The 18,071-nt window shown below is 36.1% G+C and overlaps 2 protein-coding genes across 3 annotated transcripts; one reads left to right on the forward strand and one right to left on the reverse strand.

Annotated features, from left to right (window-relative positions):
• The first annotated feature begins 1,548 nt into the window (after positions 1-1,548).
• LOC107831383 (uncharacterized protein At2g34160-like) lies at positions 1,549-5,555 on the forward strand. The gene is made up of 5 exons (XM_016659147.2): positions 1,549-1,792; positions 3,252-3,300; positions 4,021-4,083; positions 4,162-4,226; positions 5,284-5,555. Exons 1-5 carry the CDS (start codon positions 1,676-1,678, stop codon positions 5,371-5,373), a joined length of 384 nt encoding a protein of 127 aa, XP_016514633.1. The 5' UTR covers positions 1,549-1,675; the 3' UTR covers positions 5,374-5,555.
• A 1,173-nt stretch (positions 5,556-6,728) lies between these two features.
• Positions 6,729-17,515, reverse strand: LOC107831381 (uncharacterized). 2 transcript variants are annotated; one of them, XM_075244316.1, is made up of 14 exons: positions 17,175-17,515; positions 15,668-15,804; positions 15,445-15,581; positions 14,733-14,875; positions 14,455-14,534; positions 13,044-13,301; positions 12,492-12,602; positions 12,130-12,252; positions 11,726-11,847; positions 11,573-11,642; positions 10,090-10,182; positions 9,799-9,926; positions 7,950-8,091; positions 6,729-7,383 (listed from the first exon to the last, which is right to left on the reverse strand). In XM_075244316.1, the coding sequence occupies exons 1-14, from the start codon at positions 17,302-17,304 to the stop codon at positions 7,273-7,275; spliced, it is 1,785 nt and encodes a 594-aa protein (XP_075100417.1). In that variant the 5' UTR covers positions 17,305-17,515; the 3' UTR covers positions 6,729-7,272. The 2 variants fall into 2 exon arrangements, with proteins under 2 accessions (XP_075100417.1, XP_075100418.1); XM_075244317.1 differs by lacking the exon at positions 17,175-17,515 and adding an exon at positions 16,531-16,612.
• Between the last annotated feature and the right edge of the window lie 556 nt (positions 17,516-18,071).

An 18,071-nucleotide genomic window follows, 5' to 3' on the forward strand; every position in this document is an offset into this window, starting at 1 on the left:
ACAAGAGCCTTTTTTCTTTTAAGGTTAGGATTTTTAGGCTTGTAACCTTGAGACTTATTCTCGTACCTTTTGCGGTTGTTGTTGTTGCTTTGCACTAAGTTGGCTTTAAGAGGTGTCATCCTACCTTTGGCAGATTCTTTTCTATTTGAATCTTCAATTAGGATGTGGGTCACAATTTTCTCAATAGTGAAAATTTTCTGTTTATACTTTAAGTTATTTTTGTAGTCATTCCATGAGTCAGGCAGTTTCTCAATTAGCACTCCAGCAGCAAACTTTTATAGTAATGACATCCCCTCGGCCTTCAAGTCTTCTAGCAATTTTTGATATTCGTTGATTTGAATATTCATCTCTTTATCATTTTTTATCTGCCATTGATAAAAATTTTCTACTACAAATTTTTGTTTTGTAACATCTTTAGCAATGAATTTTTTAATTAAGGCTTCCCAGATAGTTTTTGCTTTATTATAACTGCAATACACGTCAAACAGTTCATTAGATATAGTTTGCAATATGGTATGACGACATGCCTTGTTGGCATGTTGCCATGATTCCACTATTTTATTATCAGTATCTGGAGTAGGTTGTGGATGCAGCAGTGCATGTGCAACACCATGGACATCAAGCAGTGAGAAAATACGTTCTTGCCGACGCTTGAAATTTTCATTGGCGAAAATTTTAATATTTGACACATCTGGAAATGGCCTGGCATATGGCAGTGCAACTGGGGCTGGAGCAGCGGAGGAAGCACTAATATCAGTAGTATTTTCAGTATCAGTGTTATTTACCATAGTTTCTTAGATTGTAGGAAGTGAGAGCAAAATTTCAATAATAACACTGCTACAATAATATTATTTGTAAGTAGATACACGAATTGGCTTGAGTCGTGCTGTGCACTGTCCTAAGAAACTATTTAAGCAGTGTGAAATGTCTCTCCAAGATTAAATAGGCCTACTCTATTAGGGAGGATAAAATAATCAACAAAATATTAAATTACAAATCCAGCTATTTAAAAGAGTGGAACAAAGAAAATAGACTACAAAAGTTTAAGGAGGAAAGAAAAAGAAGGTGAAGAGGAACGAAAAAGGCAAATGAAAAATGTTGATGATTGATGGCCATTTTGAAGGTCTATTTATAGCTTTTAAAGTGAAACTTAGAGCATGACAAGTGTACACCACTTGTCTTCAATTTCTCATGCAAGAATGCCACATGGAAGGGCATTTGTCCATTTTTTGGAAATATCACAATAGTTTTAATAATAATTTTTTGACTTTAAATATTTAACTATTAAAACTTAATCACTTGGCTATTTAGAATTTTTCTCAACTGAACAGTATTTTTAAAAGATTTTCTTCACGTAATAAATTGAGTACTATTTTCCTATAATAACTAAGTCTCCACTACGAAGACGTATAAACTATAAAGTATAATTCTCGAAAGAAAATGGGGTACATAATACATTTGAAGGATAAGACAAAAGAGACATAAAACGTCATCGTTTAAGGTGCCGACCCTTTTAAACCACCTGGCTTGAACCCGGGAATGACCCGAAGGTTTTATCTGTTGTTATAATTTTCCCAATTTGTACGGAACCTCTCCAAAAGGGAAAGTGAACATAGAAAAGGAGGCTTAGAAAATTAGGGTTTTTTCGGGAGAAGAAGAAGAAAGGAGCAAAACAATGGAAGGAATCACAGAGGGAGTAAAGAACATAAGTGTAACTGAGACCCACAAGAAGAACAGAATCCAAGTCTCTAACACCAAAAAATCCCTCTTTTTCTATGTTAACCTCTCCAAGGTTCTCTCTTTTTTCTCCCCATATATTTATTAAAATTGTATACTTTGAAAAATATAACGTTTTTAACACTATTACTGTATTTTGACGTGTTATAGCAGGTTAATTATTTTTACACTGATACTGTCTTTTAGCAATTAGGCTCTTACTATAGAGTATAGACAGTTCCTTGGGTTGGTGATAGTGTAAAAAAATGTATTTACTTGTTTTTCCATGTTACAAAAGCCACGCAATGTAATTGACATGAAAGTAATTTAATAGAGTAAATACTCTTTACCCTCTTCTAAGTGTGTGTTTGTGGGTGTGAGCTGGTGGCAACTGTCTGCACATATTTGTTATTACGATGTACTCGGTTAGTTTTAAAATTATGATACTTGTTTGGTTGAAAATTGGTTATGGAGCATTCTTTTGTTACTGAAAAGATGTTGCTTTGAAGACAACTGGACTGACAAAAATCTTAGCTTCAAAAGTAATTCCTTCCATTTAATGGTTACATGGTTTGGGGTTAAAGAGCTTATTATGCTGGTTGATCTATGATATAATGCGCTTGTTAGGGTCATTCGCAATGTCAAACTAGATTTGCTTAAGGTTGTTGAGTTGTTTGTTGACGAGCTACGTGATAGGAGTAAAACAAAAGAATTGAACTTTGCATACTGCTTCCATAGTCGTCTTATCTCAAATGGGCATATTGTTTGCTTCTCTCTCTTTCTTTCTTTTTCCCTCTATAAATCTGAAAGATTGCTTATCTGTGAGAGGATGGAAACTATTAATTATATCCTGTCAGAAATGACATTGCTCATAGTGGGACTGGAAGACCTGCAGAATATTATCAGTTTAAATTAATGCACAATACATGGTGTCTTTGTTAATTTAATGTGTCTGATTATTTATGTTGGCTGAGGTCTATTTTCCTGGGTTTAATTGAAATAAAGCTAATTTCATTGATGATTCAGATGGTTGAAGAAAAATTGCTACGTCTGTGTGTATTACAGAGGGAAAAAATGAATAAACGTTTTTGTTTGAGAAGCACAAGTAAAGAAAGTAGTACAATAAAAAATAAGTAAAGAAAGTAGTTCTTCAAGTACTAGCTGTCTGCTGTAGTGGTCCAGGACTTCACAAAATCAAGAGCGATTGCAATGGAAGAGAATTGAATATGTATAAGGTCTGCATAGATACTTCTGACTTACGCTTGAGGTACTTCATAGGTATATTACTTATCTAAAGGTACCTCACAGGTATATTTGAAAATATCGCGCATACAGTGTCAACTAGAGGGTTCGCACATGACTTATAATATAGTTTGAGGTTTTTTTATGCAAGTGGGCTCATGATATGCATTAGACAATCTTGAAAAAGGTTATCTATGAATATCTATATCTAGTTTCCTAGTCTTACACCAGAACCACCATTGTTGCTAATGATCTGAGCTAGTATCCTGAGATATTTGATATTTTGCTTGCAGAGGTACATGCAGCAGTACAATGAAGTGGAACTCTCTGCTCTTGGGATGGGTAAATCTTCTAGGCCCTCAATTTTGAGTACTGGTTGTGGTTTTCCTCGTGCATATAATTGATGTCATATGGGTCTTCTTCTGGATGAGTTGTATTATGCTGTTTTTTTCACATCAATAATACACCAAAATCAAACATAAACAAATGAGTTCATACTTGGGTTAGGGAGGCGTTCTCACTTTCTGCAGCTAGTTTTCCCAATTGAGTTTTCTTTTATGATTGGTGAATTCCAATCTTGGCGTTGTGTGATGCTGTTTTGTCATTTCAAGGAGGACTCAGTTTCGTATTGTCACCCTCTACGTGTACAACAAGATTATAATACACAGTGTTGCACACTTTAGCAGGGATGTGATATGCTGGTGAGACAATTTTGAACCAGCATCTGGCATAAAAAGCATCCTGTTTTTAAATTTAAAAAGTAGTTGAGTGTATCTGGGATAAATTCTGATTGATCATAAACCTTATTCCTGTGGCTTCCCAAGGATCTTTACACTGAAAAGAAGAACATGTTTGAGACTATGTTTGAAGCGGCTCTTGTGCTTGCTGGTAAACCTTATTAATAAAACAGAAATACAGAGTGGTGGCAGAGTTCAATTTGATGTTCTTTTCATATTTTATGTGGACTCATCCTTTTGCATTATATTGAGAACTCATTGATAGTTGAATTGGCTTGCCGTATAGTTCTCCAAAGGATTAACAATCTTTCCCGCATGCATGCAGCTATTTCAACAGTGGTTACCGTTGCTGAAATTCTCAAGAACAATGGATTTGCTGTTGAGAAGAGTGAGGCTTCTCCTACTTCATTCTCATCCCTTTTATACTCTTTCTTGCCATCTAACTTTGAGGGTACACTTGCTGCAGAGATCAAGACACTCACTATTGACATGAGGGATGAACCAGGAGCCCGACCGATACCAAAAGCAAAGGTAAAAATCCAAAAGCATAATGACTACCCATAAAAAAATTGATGCATTGGTCTGCTTCATTTTTGGTGGTTTTGAAGTAATGGAACTCCTTCTTTGGAGGTTCTAGGTAAGTGCTAGCTTGGGCCTCAAGATTGTTTCCTGAAGAGTTATAGCATAGACCTTGCTTAAAGTAAGCATTCAAGAGACGTGTGTGTGCTCATTCTGCTCTCTTTTGAGTCAGGATTGTGCAGAATTTTGCAAAAGCTGTAGAATAGGATGGTAGGGTTATGATGGTTTACATCCTTGCTCACCAAAATGTTTGTCGAGTCACATTTGAGTTGTTGATCATAACTTGACCTCACAAGGGAGGCCCCACGCTGAGTGATTCTCCCCCATAAAACTCTACATGTGTTCCGAATTGGTCAGCTTAGACCTGATTGAAAGTTTGTCTTACAACCCATGCCTGTTGATGTGCATTCCCTTTTAATTGCATTTTGTTTTTTGTTTTTGTTGTTTGCTTTTGGTGGTTTTGCTCCTTGAAATCGGATGCAGATCCAGGATTTAAATCATATGGGTTCAATTTTAAGGTTTTTAACATTGAACCCATTATATTTTTAAAGTTATGGGTTCATATCTACTATTTTTGCAATTTTAATGAATTTTTACATACAAATTTTTACTCCGCGTCAAAAGTTATGGGTTCAGTTGAACCCGTAGTCAGTACACTACATCCGCCTCTGCTTGAAATTGTGTCCTACTTTTAAGTACTATGGAATAAAATACTAATTTCCTTTGGCAACTCAGGAATGGATAAATAAAATCTGGCCAGGATTACATTGTATGTGATGCTGCTTTTATGGCTTTCATGTTCTTCTACTTTATACTCTCCAAAACAATGTCATGCTAGAATGGATTGAAGGCATGTGAGCTGAAAGTCTATTTCTAGTGTTGTTATATGGGGCTTGCAATCCATCTTGAACTTTTTCCTTTTTGTAACAGTTATCCTTGTCTGTTCTGTGGTATCCTCTTGTGATCAAACTAAGGTTTTTGTTTTATTTATCATCTTCGTTTGGTGCAGATTGAAATAGTGCTCGGAAAGACAGAGAAGTTTGATGAGTTAATGGCTGCAGAAGCAGAGCAAAATGGGGACAATGAGGAGCAGAACTAATTATTACAACATCTGCTCTCTTTCCTGATGATTAAAGCCAAGCTACTACATTCAGGGATTGAGAAGAGATAAGGAAACTGTTATTGGGATCTATGGTGTTTGATTTGATCTGTTGACTATGACTTTCTTAATCTGTTGAAAAGAAAAGGATGGTTTAATATAAATTCATTTATTTTGTTTGATGTGTTTGCTTTTCTTTACTTGCTTATCTAAAGTGGTGTTGGATTCAAAATAATTTTGACTCCTATCCTCACTGTAAGTGATGTAGTATCAATTTCATCTTATACTTCATCATTGAACAATAAGGATATGTGGGTTGATGATGTTGTAATTACATAATCCAACTGATCGCTATTGTGCAATGCTATTGACCAACTGGTGCTTTCTCACAATTGCCCAGTGATGTTTGGTGAGCAAGTATACTAAAATTTCCAAAAAGGTACCTGTCTCACCATTAAGTGGAGGAATCAAGGTTTCTAGGAAGGGAATCCCTGTTGAAAAAACTCTCACAAATTTATTCAAACGACCCCTAGTGTAATGCAAGTTCTTAGTACAGGCTATGAGTGAAGGGATGTGGAACGATGAAGCTGAGTGTGATGTGAGAGGAAGGAAGACAATGGACGAGTTGAGTTAGATTTAAACTGACTTTAATGGATTGGTCATGAATCAACTTGTTAAAAGTTTGCTTGAGTTGACATATGTAGGCCTAAATTTAGGTTAAGAAATGGCTAATGCGTAACTTATCCAATGTAAGTTAACCCTTGCCTTTGAATATTTGCTAATCCGACAGGTTAAAATTTTAAAGAGTTGAGCAGGTTTTATTTCATAGGCTAAATATGCCACCCATATGAAAGTTTGCATTGTGGGGGGCTATTGACAGGAATGACAGGCCATCCCTTCCACTCTCTTTTTGTCCACCGATGCCATCACCAAAAATCTCCCAAGTCTATCTTTCTTGTTGAGAAAAGGTAAGGTGCAATTTCCACTTTTCCTAATACCAAAATCAACATATGTTCTGTAAAAGAAAAAAAATCAATATATGAATATATCCGGTAATATTCTACCTTTTTATTTTTCTATCCTTAATGTCATCTTTTCTATTTCATCTATCATATTTTCTTAAAGCCGAGGGACTTTCGGAAACAACCTCTACCTTCATAGGGGTAAGTTCTGCGTACACACTACCATCCCCAGATCCCACTTGTGAGACTCCACTGGGTTGTTGTTGTTGTATACCTTCTTAAGCTTTTATTCCTATTTGTTCTTGTTTTTGTCTAAGTCTATGAACATGGTAGCTTTGCCCTGCATCTCAACTACTTGTAGTAGCTGAAAAGAAAGAAAATCACACAGATATATGTGAAAAGCTAATCTGAATTAAGATACTATGAAACCCGTCTCTATTGACAAGTCTTCATCTAGTTCATCCCAAAGAAGGGGAAAAAAGAAACATACAGGTGCGAAAAAAGAAGACACAATTGTGCAATGTCACAAAACTCAACTGACGATAGATTACATTTCAAATTCTGGGAATGCTGCAGACTCAAAGCACTAAGCTCTGAAGATCTCTCATGTTTCCAATTTTCCTTGGTTAAGAGGAACTGGAATTGATGGCTAATCAGCAAAAGGCTAAAAACGTTTCCTTTCTTATTGATCTAGCTAACCAAAGAAATCAACTTTGTAATCTGAAAATATATTAGCCACTGGTATTATGTCCATTTAATCATGAGAAATCTCACACGATTATCCTAACGTCTGTGCCACACCCTGACTTCCTTTTCTTTTCTCTTCGAACAGCCTGTCTTGTCCCAAAAGAGAACTAGGAACAAGACAATTGGAAGGGTGGAAAAAAATTGTCAAGAAAGTTTTTATAAATACACCTAATCACATAGGCCGTTGTCCTTAGTTGGCACTATAGTTTTCAAACTCTCTGTGCGCAGAATCAAAATAGGGATGGAAATGCTGAACTGCTTCGAGGTATAAAGGTGTCTGCATCTCAATCATGCGGGAGACCTGCATAAAAAGGTTCTTCCATTCAACACAATGTTTTATCATGTATGAAGAAAAGCAATAGCAATTGACACATCTGTCGTACATGATAAAAATCAGAAACTGTTAATAAACAGTAAAGTTGTCTAAAGGTCTGCATTTGGTGTTTTAGTTAGATATTTGTGATACTATTTATAACCACGCAAACCAAAGCGAGCAGTAATTAAAGCAATTTTTCTTTTCTTACAGTTTGATTCTGCGTTTATTTTTTCGCTTTGTATCTATCATAAGCTTTTGTTTATTTTTTGGACTCCATTTAGGCCTATCTATTTCGTATGGTAAAGTGTTGTATCAGCTTTTCTTTCAAACTATTGAAATGTAACGGATGAAGAGGAACGCTAAAACTAAGAAAAAGATTAACAGAAATGCCAAATGGAATTATTGCAACTTGGAAATGCTTAAAATGGAGTCATCAGATGTTTACAATTGTCCCTATAGACTTTTCCCTAGGTGAGGCCGACAGCTGACGAAACTGAGGCCGAGGATCAACTGGATAAGAAAATTGAGGCACAACAATGAAAATTACTTACAGCTCGTCGAAATGCAAACTTCTCCTCTTGACCAGATAGCATGGAAGTAATGCCAGATGGAGCACCCCCTGAACTAACATTGCCTTCTGCTAAAACATCTCGCCGGAGCTTTGTACCTTCCATCTCTGTCTCAAACTGGAAACTGGACAAATAGCACACTGACCTCAATTGAACTGAATCCTTTTACTAAATCTTAAAGTTTATTCCTGCAAATTGTAATGGAGAGGGCAGCCCGGTGCACTAAGCTCCCGCTATGCGCGGGGTCCGGGGAAGGGCCGGACCACAAGGGTCTATTGTACGTAGCCTTACCCTGCATTTCTGCACGACGCTGTTTCCACGGCAAATTGTAATGGAACTACATGGAAATACCCTAGGTAACTGCTTTCTTAGTGTTTAGTGTTGGTGCATCCACAATTCTGTGTGGCGTAATGCAACAGCCTAGAATGTTACTTGAAAATTAACTCATGCATGGAGAGATCCTAAATAGTTGTATCTTTGAGTTTTTAGTCAAAATTGTCCCTTATCTTTGAGGGTAAGTCCAACTTTGTCCTTTATCTATTGCCCTGAGCACTTATTGTCCTTTAAGTTTGTTAAACTTGAGCAGATTTACTCAAATTTAACAAAAGACCCAAAGAGACCTAAAAACTAACAGTGATTTCACTGAGCCAACTAGGTAAAGAAACTTTCAGTACTCAAATTTTGCAGAACCGATGTAGTGAACCTAAACCTGTTTAACGGGTTGGGTTGACCCGGTTCTGGACCGGCCCAGACTGGTAGTAAACCGGACCGGTGGAAGGGGGTCGGGTAGGGCTGGGTTTGGGGGGTTGGTCCGTATATTTTTTTTTTACCGGTTAACCGGACCAGTCAAACCCGGTCAATGAAAATTATTGTTGAACCGGTTAACCGGCCCGGGTCAACGACTAATTTTTTATTATTGTTAAAATTATCACACTTGTTTCATTGTATTCTATTATCTTAAATTCTTAATGAAAAATTCAAATATTAGAATTTTAAGGCCTTTGAATCCTTTATTCAAACACTCTTTTTTTCAGATTGTTTTTTTGTTTTATATTTTTACTTTATATTAATATAAATTACGATATATATAAAACAAAAAAACAATCTTAAAAAAAGAGTGTTTGAATAAAGGATTCAAAGGCCTTAAAATTCTAATATTTGAATTTTTCATTAATAATTTAAGATAATAGAATACAATAAAACAAGTGTGATAATTTTAAAAAAAAAATAGCCGTTGAACCGGGGCGAGCCGGCTTGGTTACCCGGCTCAACAGTAATTTTCATTGATCGGGTTTGACCGGTCCGGTTAACCGGTAAAAAAAATATACGGACCAACCCCTAACCCCCAAACCCAGCCCTACCCGGCCCCCTTAAACAGGTTTAGGTTCACTACATCGGTTCTGCAAAATTTGAGTACTGAAAGTTTCTATACCCAATTGACTCAGTGAAATCACTGTTAGTTTTTAGGTCTTCCTTTGGGTCTTTTGTTAAATGGACTAAACCTGCTCAAGTTTAGCAAACTTAAAGGACAATAAGTACTCAGGGCAATAGATAAAGGACAAAGTTAGACTTAACCCCGAAGATAAGGGACAATTTTGACTAAAAACTCTTGTATCTTCCAAGCAATCACATTATACAAATTATAACTAGCTTTCAGAGAGATATTTCTCCAATTTGATGAACATTATCTAGGATATATAATTTCTTACGGCAACAAAATGACCATTCAATCTAGTGATGCAAAACACACAGAAAAGATATACAAGATAACAAATTCGGACTTCATCTTAGTAGACCAGACAACGTAGGATAGTAAAACAATATAACACACCTTTCCAAATCAAAAAGTGTTCCTTCTTCTGTTCCTTGAAATAGATCCTCTACTGAAGAGTCAGCAGTGCAATATAGGCAGCAATGATGATTGTACAATTCATCGATGAGGGTGATAAACCTTCTTGCCTGAGAAGTAGAAAAATCGTAACCAGCACTAACATCAAAAATAGCCCAACAACATAAAAGCATGAACGTAGAAGTACTAAGAACTTAAAAAGAAATAGCACTAAAATCTTAATCTGTTTTAAGTTAGTTAGCATGTTTACAGATGGAATATTGAAGATGTTACCTTGTCACGGATACGCATGCTCATAATCGGAATATCAGAAATGAAAACAGTGTGATAGTTTTTAGCCACTGCAATGTAATCTGCTGCTCCAAGCTGAAAACGTCCGCACATTAGATTAAAGCACTCCGTTACGAGGTCAAAGTTAAAGATATACTCTTGTTCTTGTTCTTGCTAGATTGACGAAGAGGTGAAAAAACTTTGGCAGCACAGGAATGCAACATGAAATACAAATTCAAGTTCAAGCTGAGTACTACCATACTTTATCTTGATTAAACCGACCCTAGAGCTAGGACATCACTGAACTTTTAATGGCACCTTTTTTTGTCTCCTCTATAATTCTAGCTTTGGTTAAGTCCAGTTTAGATGCAATTACACGAAAACCGTCAAAGCATATGAAAGCAAACTTCCAGAACTCTACAGCTAACTATAGACATAATCAAAGGTTAAAACAAGTTGAATCCTCTATCTGAACCAGAATTAAGGACCAGAGTATCCATCTAAAACCTGAAAGACGAGACAAAAGCCTCAAGAAAAGAAATGACAAGTTCTAGAGTCAGTAACATTGGTAATCGAGTACAGCAGTATAGATAGTTCACTGTCATCTTATCCTTTATTTTTTTGTAACATCATCTAATTTGCTTAAAATTTGGCTTCTTTTGCACCTATTCTTTTAATTTTGTCCGGGTCATGCTTATTAGTTTAGACAAATCCGTCAGATCATTTACTCAGTAGGCTGCTTGCTTATCTGCGGGTCCAGGCACCAAACTGAGCTGAGCTGAGCCTAAGCTAGCTCTTGTGTGTTTTCAGTTCATCTGTCAAATTACTAACTTAAATTAAGACTAATTTCAAATGCAGTCAAAAAACGGAATAGATATTTCTATATTATAATATATGGAGCTTTAGCAGGGAATGTTATCGTTAGGCGTGAAACAATTTTCATTGAATTTCACGAATATTTTGAATCACATGGATTAAAATTTTTAACCACAATTCATGTCACTACAAGCTAGGCTTAAGTTACAGTATAATTAAAAGCTCATTACATTACATAAGTAGAATACAAGAAAATTTTGATTCATAAATGATTTTTTAAGATAGAATAAGGTGTCCGCTCCTACTTACATGACAGACTGTCATATCAAAGGGCCAACCCAGATCTTATTTCAATATTCAAATGGATGTCAAGAAGTTTGACAAGTGCTTATATCTGACTGATACAAATAAGCATGTATTAACCATGAAGAGAAATGGAAAAAACACAAACAAACAACAACAACACCAAACCCAGTGAAATCCCACAAGTGGGGTCTAGGGAGGGTAATGTGTACGCAGACCTTACCCTACCTTAAGAAGGTAGAGAGGCAAAAAGCACAAACAAATAGATAAGAATAAATCTCTCTAATTCACAGTTCTTTTTGTCTCCAGTATAAGCAAGTTATACAGAGAAAAGAAAAGGAAATTCTGACTGACAAGAGCATAGTACCGGCCGACCACAGAGATACTCAAAGGTGAACCGTGCCACCCCGTTGCAGCTCTCAGGAACTTCCAATGTTCTGATAGAAAGCAAAGAATTATGATATGACAGATCCAAGGACTCTTTCAGACTTGGAAAAGATCAATGGTTAATTAAACATACCTTCCAAACATCACAGGAATAGTCTGTGAGGTGATGCTTCCTCTGACCTCTTTACTGATCTTATTCCAAATATCCTCAAATTCTCGTTTAGTGTTGCTATTAAGAGGCCAAATGTAGTGGACCTGCAAATTAGTCTCTCTTAGTAATCCATGATATAATCGTTTAGCCTTTTTTGGTAGATTTGGCATTGGTTACACTAAATTCTTCACGTTTCTTCTCACAAGTCCTACTCCCCAACCTTGGAGACATGTGGTTTCTTAAGGGTGACAAGAGAGAGGCTTGTTTTTACTGTTTACAATTGGATTTATTTATCAGATTAGACAGGAGACAAATCACAAATATATGAGCACATATCAAGTTTGTTAATCAGGGAATAGAAACAGGCAAATTTCATTAAATCTTGCCTGGTCTATAGATCTCTGAGCAATAAGGCGGCGATAATCAACTTCACTTCCTATCAGAACTGTTTCACAATGCTTCTCAAGGTTTTTTAGCAGCTTTTGAAAGATCTCCTTTTGCATACCATCCTGAATAACAAAGAAATATCACAAATAAATACTTTTATCAAAAAACAAAATGTCACAAGTAATATAACAATGTTTCAAGCACTTTGAATCAGAGACTGCCATTATATTCATCTTCCAAGTTTCAAGTCAAAACATGCAACAAAATCACGCGTGTTGAGTTAGAAAATGCAAATGGAATACTTTTTGAGAGTGAAAAAGAATACTGCATTGCTTTTCCAGAAGAAATACTTGAAATGCACCTGGTTTAAGTCCGTTGGAGCACGATTACTGGTTGCCACCAGAACAGTTCCAGTACTCAACAATCTACTAAGAATTCCAGATAATGCCACAATAGCAAAAACATCAACTGTCTGTCACCACACACACAAAAAAAAAGTAATCTTCAGTCTGATTCATTTCGCAACACATGACCCCAGCATATATAGGTTGCTACAACTTTTCGAAAGTATTGCCAACTTAAGGTTGTAATTCCACAAAAATAAATAGAGAAGAAGATGGAGATGGCTCTAGGAAATAATGGCAGACTTCCAGATATACTGGATGGTGTATTTTCTACAATAAAAAAACAGATTGAATGAGACAAAATATAATACCAAAGCTGAGGTTTACTGTAGCTAACTTTTTATTCTTTTCTTTGGATCGACTGTATCTGATAAAAATCATAAAAACAGCTCCTGAAGATGTGATGTTGACAAAAACCTAGTACATTTCTCGTACTTAAGTTCGGTAACAATATAATGTGTGGTGGTAAGGTTAGAAAAGTTCCGGTAAACAAAATCTAAGGTGTTTACCTGTATTTCATCAAAGCAAAGGATGCTAGCACCTCTCCTACGACCTGCCTGGTTAACAAGAAACTTGTCAGCTACGTCCAAAAGAATGTTTTTCATCTGCACCTCTTGCTTATATCTTTCTTCAGCAGCTATCCATTCTTTAACTTTTGAATCAAAAGGAAGATTCATGACCCAACCAGAAATACTTGACTGCAGAGACTTTTGTTCCATCTGACTCTTCCAAATTTTATGCATATGTTCATTAATTTCAAGCATAGCCTGCCAATTGCAACATTTGGAAAAAATCAGAAGCGCAGTAGATGACAACTCTTGTGATCATAGAGCAGAGTTATCGGATTGTTTGACCATTTCAAGTATTGAAGTGCATGACATAGGCAGATTAACATGAGTAACATATAGAAAAACCCACACATAATGCTTTGGCCATTCAATAAGCATGCTTCAAACAAGTTATGCAAGTTTCAATCCTGATGTTTCTTGAAAACAGAGAGAACTTGGCGAACTACTTGAGACTCGAGAGTAATCAGATATAGGCCAGATGATTCTTTTGCTTCAGGAACCCATACTAGAGTGGCCCATATTATGCCGACCAACTTCATGCCAGCAACAATAATTGAAAAAATCAATATCTTTTATGACTCTTAAGATAATTTCATCACAGAAGCAACATGGTGGAATAGGACCTGAAGATATAAGAAAATCCAGTAGCCCATGCAGGTGCCAAGAGGGTTTTAACGTTTCATGCGTCAACTCCAATATGCTTTACCTCATATCACATCGAACTCTTACTCATTCATCCTTCCCAGACAAATGTACTTTTCTTGCTGATTATTACTGCACCACCTCACATAAAGATCTAGGAGATTTTCCTATTAAGCAACTACTTTTTATCAGCTTCAGACAACTACCAGTTATTTTCTTTTCACATCAAAACAATGTCGGTCTACTACATGTCATCTACTTGTGGTTTTTGGATAGACAGTTAGTCTTGCGTTGCAAGTTGTCAAGCTTGACTTGTGAAATTTTGCCTATAGACACTAGTGAGGAAGTGCAATTCAGGATAAGACAGACTAAAATGTTTCAGAAAATTGAGATGAAAGTTTCTTATTGCATACATTGAACCTGACAAGTATTGGGATGAAATGGCCCTGAGATATATTATTATACATTATATTATACAACAAACCCAGCTTAATCTCATACGTAGGGTCTGGGAGGGTAATGTGTACACAGCCTTACCCCTACCCTACAAAGGCAGAGAGGCCGTTTCCGATAGACCCTCGGCGTAGAACAATAGGGCTCATATAGCCGGCCCCAACTAGTTTGGTTTGATGTGTAGTTGATTAATTGATTAATTGATGTGTAGAATGTCACAAATCAAGTCAAAATATAAAGCCAAACAAGCACTCGCCTCGTGAAAATGAAACCTTCTTCGATGTTTAACAATTCCATCACTGGCCTTATAAAACATATCCATAAGCATTGTCTTCCCTACATGATGTCCAATATATAGTCAGATTTACTTATGTCAGCAAGTAAAGAATGGCTGATACTGATCGTGAATAGAAGCTAACACCTAAAACATTTACTGGTGGAAAATGTTCATCATAATGGAAAATGAGGATGAGATGAATTTGCACAGCATGTATGAACTACCACGCAACATATATAAACAGGAAGCAATTGTACCACTCCCAACATTGCCATATAGGTATAGTCCTTTTGGGGCTGGAGGAGCAGCAGGACGGTGACCGACTAGTGAGTCTAACTTCTTCTCACGATTAAGATATGAAACCCATTTCCCAACTCCCTCTTCTACATCTTCAGCTTTCCTGAGTCAAACAGATAATGGTAATTAAACCACTGACGGTGAAGAAGAAGGAAATGAATTATAACTTTATACTAATGGCACTGACATACTTTCTTTCTTTTTTATGTTCTTTAAATGAATTCTGTTAAATCACTCAGATACATACATTGTCCATATCTTTTACAATGCTCTTACTACACCAAAAGTTTAAGTTTCTTTTAAAAGAATAACTTCAAGGACCACAATGATGGTATACATGAGTGATGAATGTGTAAACGTTGTTATTTCTTTTGAATAGGATATATGCAACAAGGAAATTCATTACATAATAAACAGTCTAAGAAAAATAAACTGGACCAACTCAATTAGAAAAAAGAATGTGATAAACTACCAATCAATGCGTTCGAAGTATCAAGAAGTAAGATCACCTTATCCCTTTAATTCCTTGATGGATCTCTTTGAGAACCAAAACAATTTCTCTCACTTTGTTTAGAAAAACAAACTTTTTTTATTTAAAGTGAAGAAACTATGACCAACAAAAACTATTGCATGGAAAGCATTTCCATAAGAATGTTGAAAATGCACACTCACCGAGACATCCACCTTTGGAAAATATTGCGAGATTTGTTTATTGGTGTAAATGCACCTTGTTGTTTGGCCTCAGCTTCCACTGTAAGAAGCTTACGCCTCTGATTTTCCCTATTATCCTCCCATTGTGCAAGTTTTGCCTAAAAAATGGAAATAAAAAACAAAGCCTTAGGACAACACTAATCAATGACTTCAATTAAGTTCGTTATCACTATAAGAAACTCACATGATATTCCTCCATGTCCTTTTCATATTGCTCCAACCTTCCAAGCAGATTTTCTAGTTCAGAAGCAACTTTTTCCTGGTAAGGATCGTGCTGCAGCTTCCCCTGATCAACAAGACTCCTATAATGTGCAAGTAGTCCTGAAAAGAGAGCAGCATTACTTTGAAATATAGAACAAGTAAGAAAGATCGACGAGAAGAGTAAGTAACCAGCCAAACTGGGGCACAGTTTTTTTCTATTTAGTCATGTATTTATTAAATATCAACGCGGAACACAGTTCAGACTCAAGTCTCCACAATTCTCATTATGTGCACATGTAATATTACTTAGATGAATCTTGCTTCGAACATAATAGTTGCGATGAGTAATATTCGAGAAAAAGGACCAGTTATAGACTTGACAAAAATATTTCAGTAGGAAATATAGTATGAAATATTTTATCGGCAAGAACAATATGCTCAAGATTTCTATTATCATTTATTCGGCAATATAAGAATCTAGGCACAAGTATAGACGTTACACTTGCCAAATAATAGCTAAAAGTGTTAATGTCTTGTGCTGGGTTTTTCTAGTTCGTAAGCAAAATACTGAAGCGTCATTTGTCATTCTATAACTTATAATGACACTCCGTTAACTATTCATCAACTTAAAGGGGGAAAAGCTAAATAGATAGCTGAATCTAACTGGAGCAGCAGATCCAACACACACTCAAATTTTAAACCAAGAACAAAACTTAAAAAGTTTTCAACTTCCTCAAGCATTGCACCTCCACAATCTTAGTATTCTAACTTCTAAGAACTTCACCACTCATAGTTTTGGCAAGGTATGATAGGGAGGGAAAAGAGAAAAGGAAGACGCAATCCAACCATGAATACTGCCTTGTTCACATATAGAACTGAGCTTTCTGCTAGTGCCTTGTGAATGAAACTCCATACTTTCAAGCATTAGCATCTCCAACATTCAATGATAAGCTTAGGTTTAAAGCAATGAGTCATAATTTCGAGAACACGCGTAGGCCCATTATATAAGCCTAATCTAGGTGGCACCCAAGGATGTGGCCTAGTGGTCAATAAAGTGGGGAGAGTACGTCTTAGATTCAAATCTTAGCAAGGCATAAAAACACAGGCGAGCATAGTTACCTAGTAGCTGTGCTGGGGGAGTAGTAGGTACCTAGTGGAGGACCATCATAATGTAAAGAAAGTGGGAATTGGCAAAGAAAAGCAAGTGAATTTCCCTCTTACACCCTAAAATATACTGATTTATCTTTCCCCAGCTCTAGCTCAATTTGATAGGAAGTGAAGTGAACTCACATTAGATTGATGAAAAACTAGTAGAATTCATTTAATTACAGTAAATAACTTTATATAATCCCACAAGAAACTCTTGGTCCAATTTTCATCAGATCCTATTAATCATCAATAAATGTTACGCAGACACCTGAATTCAAAGCTTATTCACTAGAAAATGGAAAGGAATTTTTTTTTTGAAAGAATTAGGGGAAGGGACTGACCAGGATTGTTGGAGGGAGAAGCGGAATTGCAGTAAAAGCGAAGAACATTATTATTACTGCTGCTGCTGCTGCGGAATTTAGAGGATCTATGAGCAAATCCAATAGAAAGAAAAAAAGAAAGCTTTCTCATTTGCACAACCCCTTTTAATTTTGCTAACTACGTATTTGTTTTGAAACAGAGATGGAAGTGGAAGCAGCGTGAGGAGAATGAGGTTCGTTAGAAAAGTGCGCCAATTTGTTGAATGCGTAGAGAACAGAGGAAAGAAAAGGACAGACGTGGCCATACGAGGGTCCAATCGTTTTTGTCTTCGCATGATGTCGTCTGTGTCTAATTGTCTATTGAGTCACATCAGGCAAACCTTTCCACTTTGGGTACATTATATCTATTTATAATTTATTTATATACTCCTTTAGTTTCAAATTAGACGAGTTACTTTCCTTTTTAGTTTGTTCCAAAATAAATGACACTGTTTATCCTAAAAATAGGATAATAATTAAATTTGTACGTGATTTTAAGAATACGTGATCTAACTTAATACAAAATGAGAAATCAGATTAATATTAAAATAAACGATAAAAAAGTAAATGCAAACCACACAAGTTGAACAATCTTAGCCTTGAAAACTAGTCGCCCTTGAGTCGGAAATACTTTTATCGATTCCGGAACAGAATGACAAGATAATGAGAACTAAAAATAATAATGTATTGCTTTGTGATGCGTATTACAGTATATGCAATGAATTATGAGACTCTCCTTTATATAGTAGATGAGTCCTACTCTAGGTACATTTCTATTAAAGGTAAAAATCTCTTGATTTGCCAATTGTTGTCTCCTTATCGATATGCGTCGAGATTCCTACCGTAATACCCGCCCGGTCGCGGATATTTCGGTTTTCC

This window comes from Nicotiana tabacum, chromosome 22 (genome assembly GCF_000715075.1).
Source record: "Nicotiana tabacum cultivar K326 chromosome 22, ASM71507v2, whole genome shotgun sequence".
NCBI lineage: Eukaryota > Viridiplantae > Streptophyta > Magnoliopsida > Solanales > Solanaceae > Nicotiana > Nicotiana tabacum.

What these genes read in the sequence shown, in the direction of transcription:
- LOC107831383 (XM_016659147.2), top strand. Translation starts at nt 1,676, where the DNA reads ATGGAAGGAATCACAGAGGGAGTAAAGAACATAAGTGTAACTGAGACC. An exon ending in TCTATGTTAACCTCTCCAAG is followed by an intron (nt 1,793 to 3,251) that starts GTTCTCTCTTTT and finishes TTTTGCTTGCAG; the next exon opens with AGGTACATGCAGCAGTACAA. An exon ending in ACTCTCTGCTCTTGGGATGG is followed by an intron (nt 3,301 to 4,020) that starts GTAAATCTTCTA and finishes GCATGCATGCAG; the next exon opens with CTATTTCAACAGTGGTTACC.
- LOC107831381 (XM_075244316.1), bottom strand. Translation starts at nt 17,304, where the DNA reads ATGAGAAAGCTTTCTTTTTTTCTTTCTATTGGATTTGCTCATAGATCC. An exon ending in TTTGCTTTGATGAAATACAG is followed by an intron (nt 12,603 to 13,043) that starts GTAAACACCTTA and finishes GTGTGGTGACAG; the next exon opens with ACAGTTGATGTTTTTGCTAT. An exon ending in AGTTTGCATTTCGACGAGCT is followed by an intron (nt 7,384 to 7,949) that starts GTAAGTAATTTT and finishes CTTTTTATGCAG; the next exon opens with GTCTCCCGCATGATTGAGAT.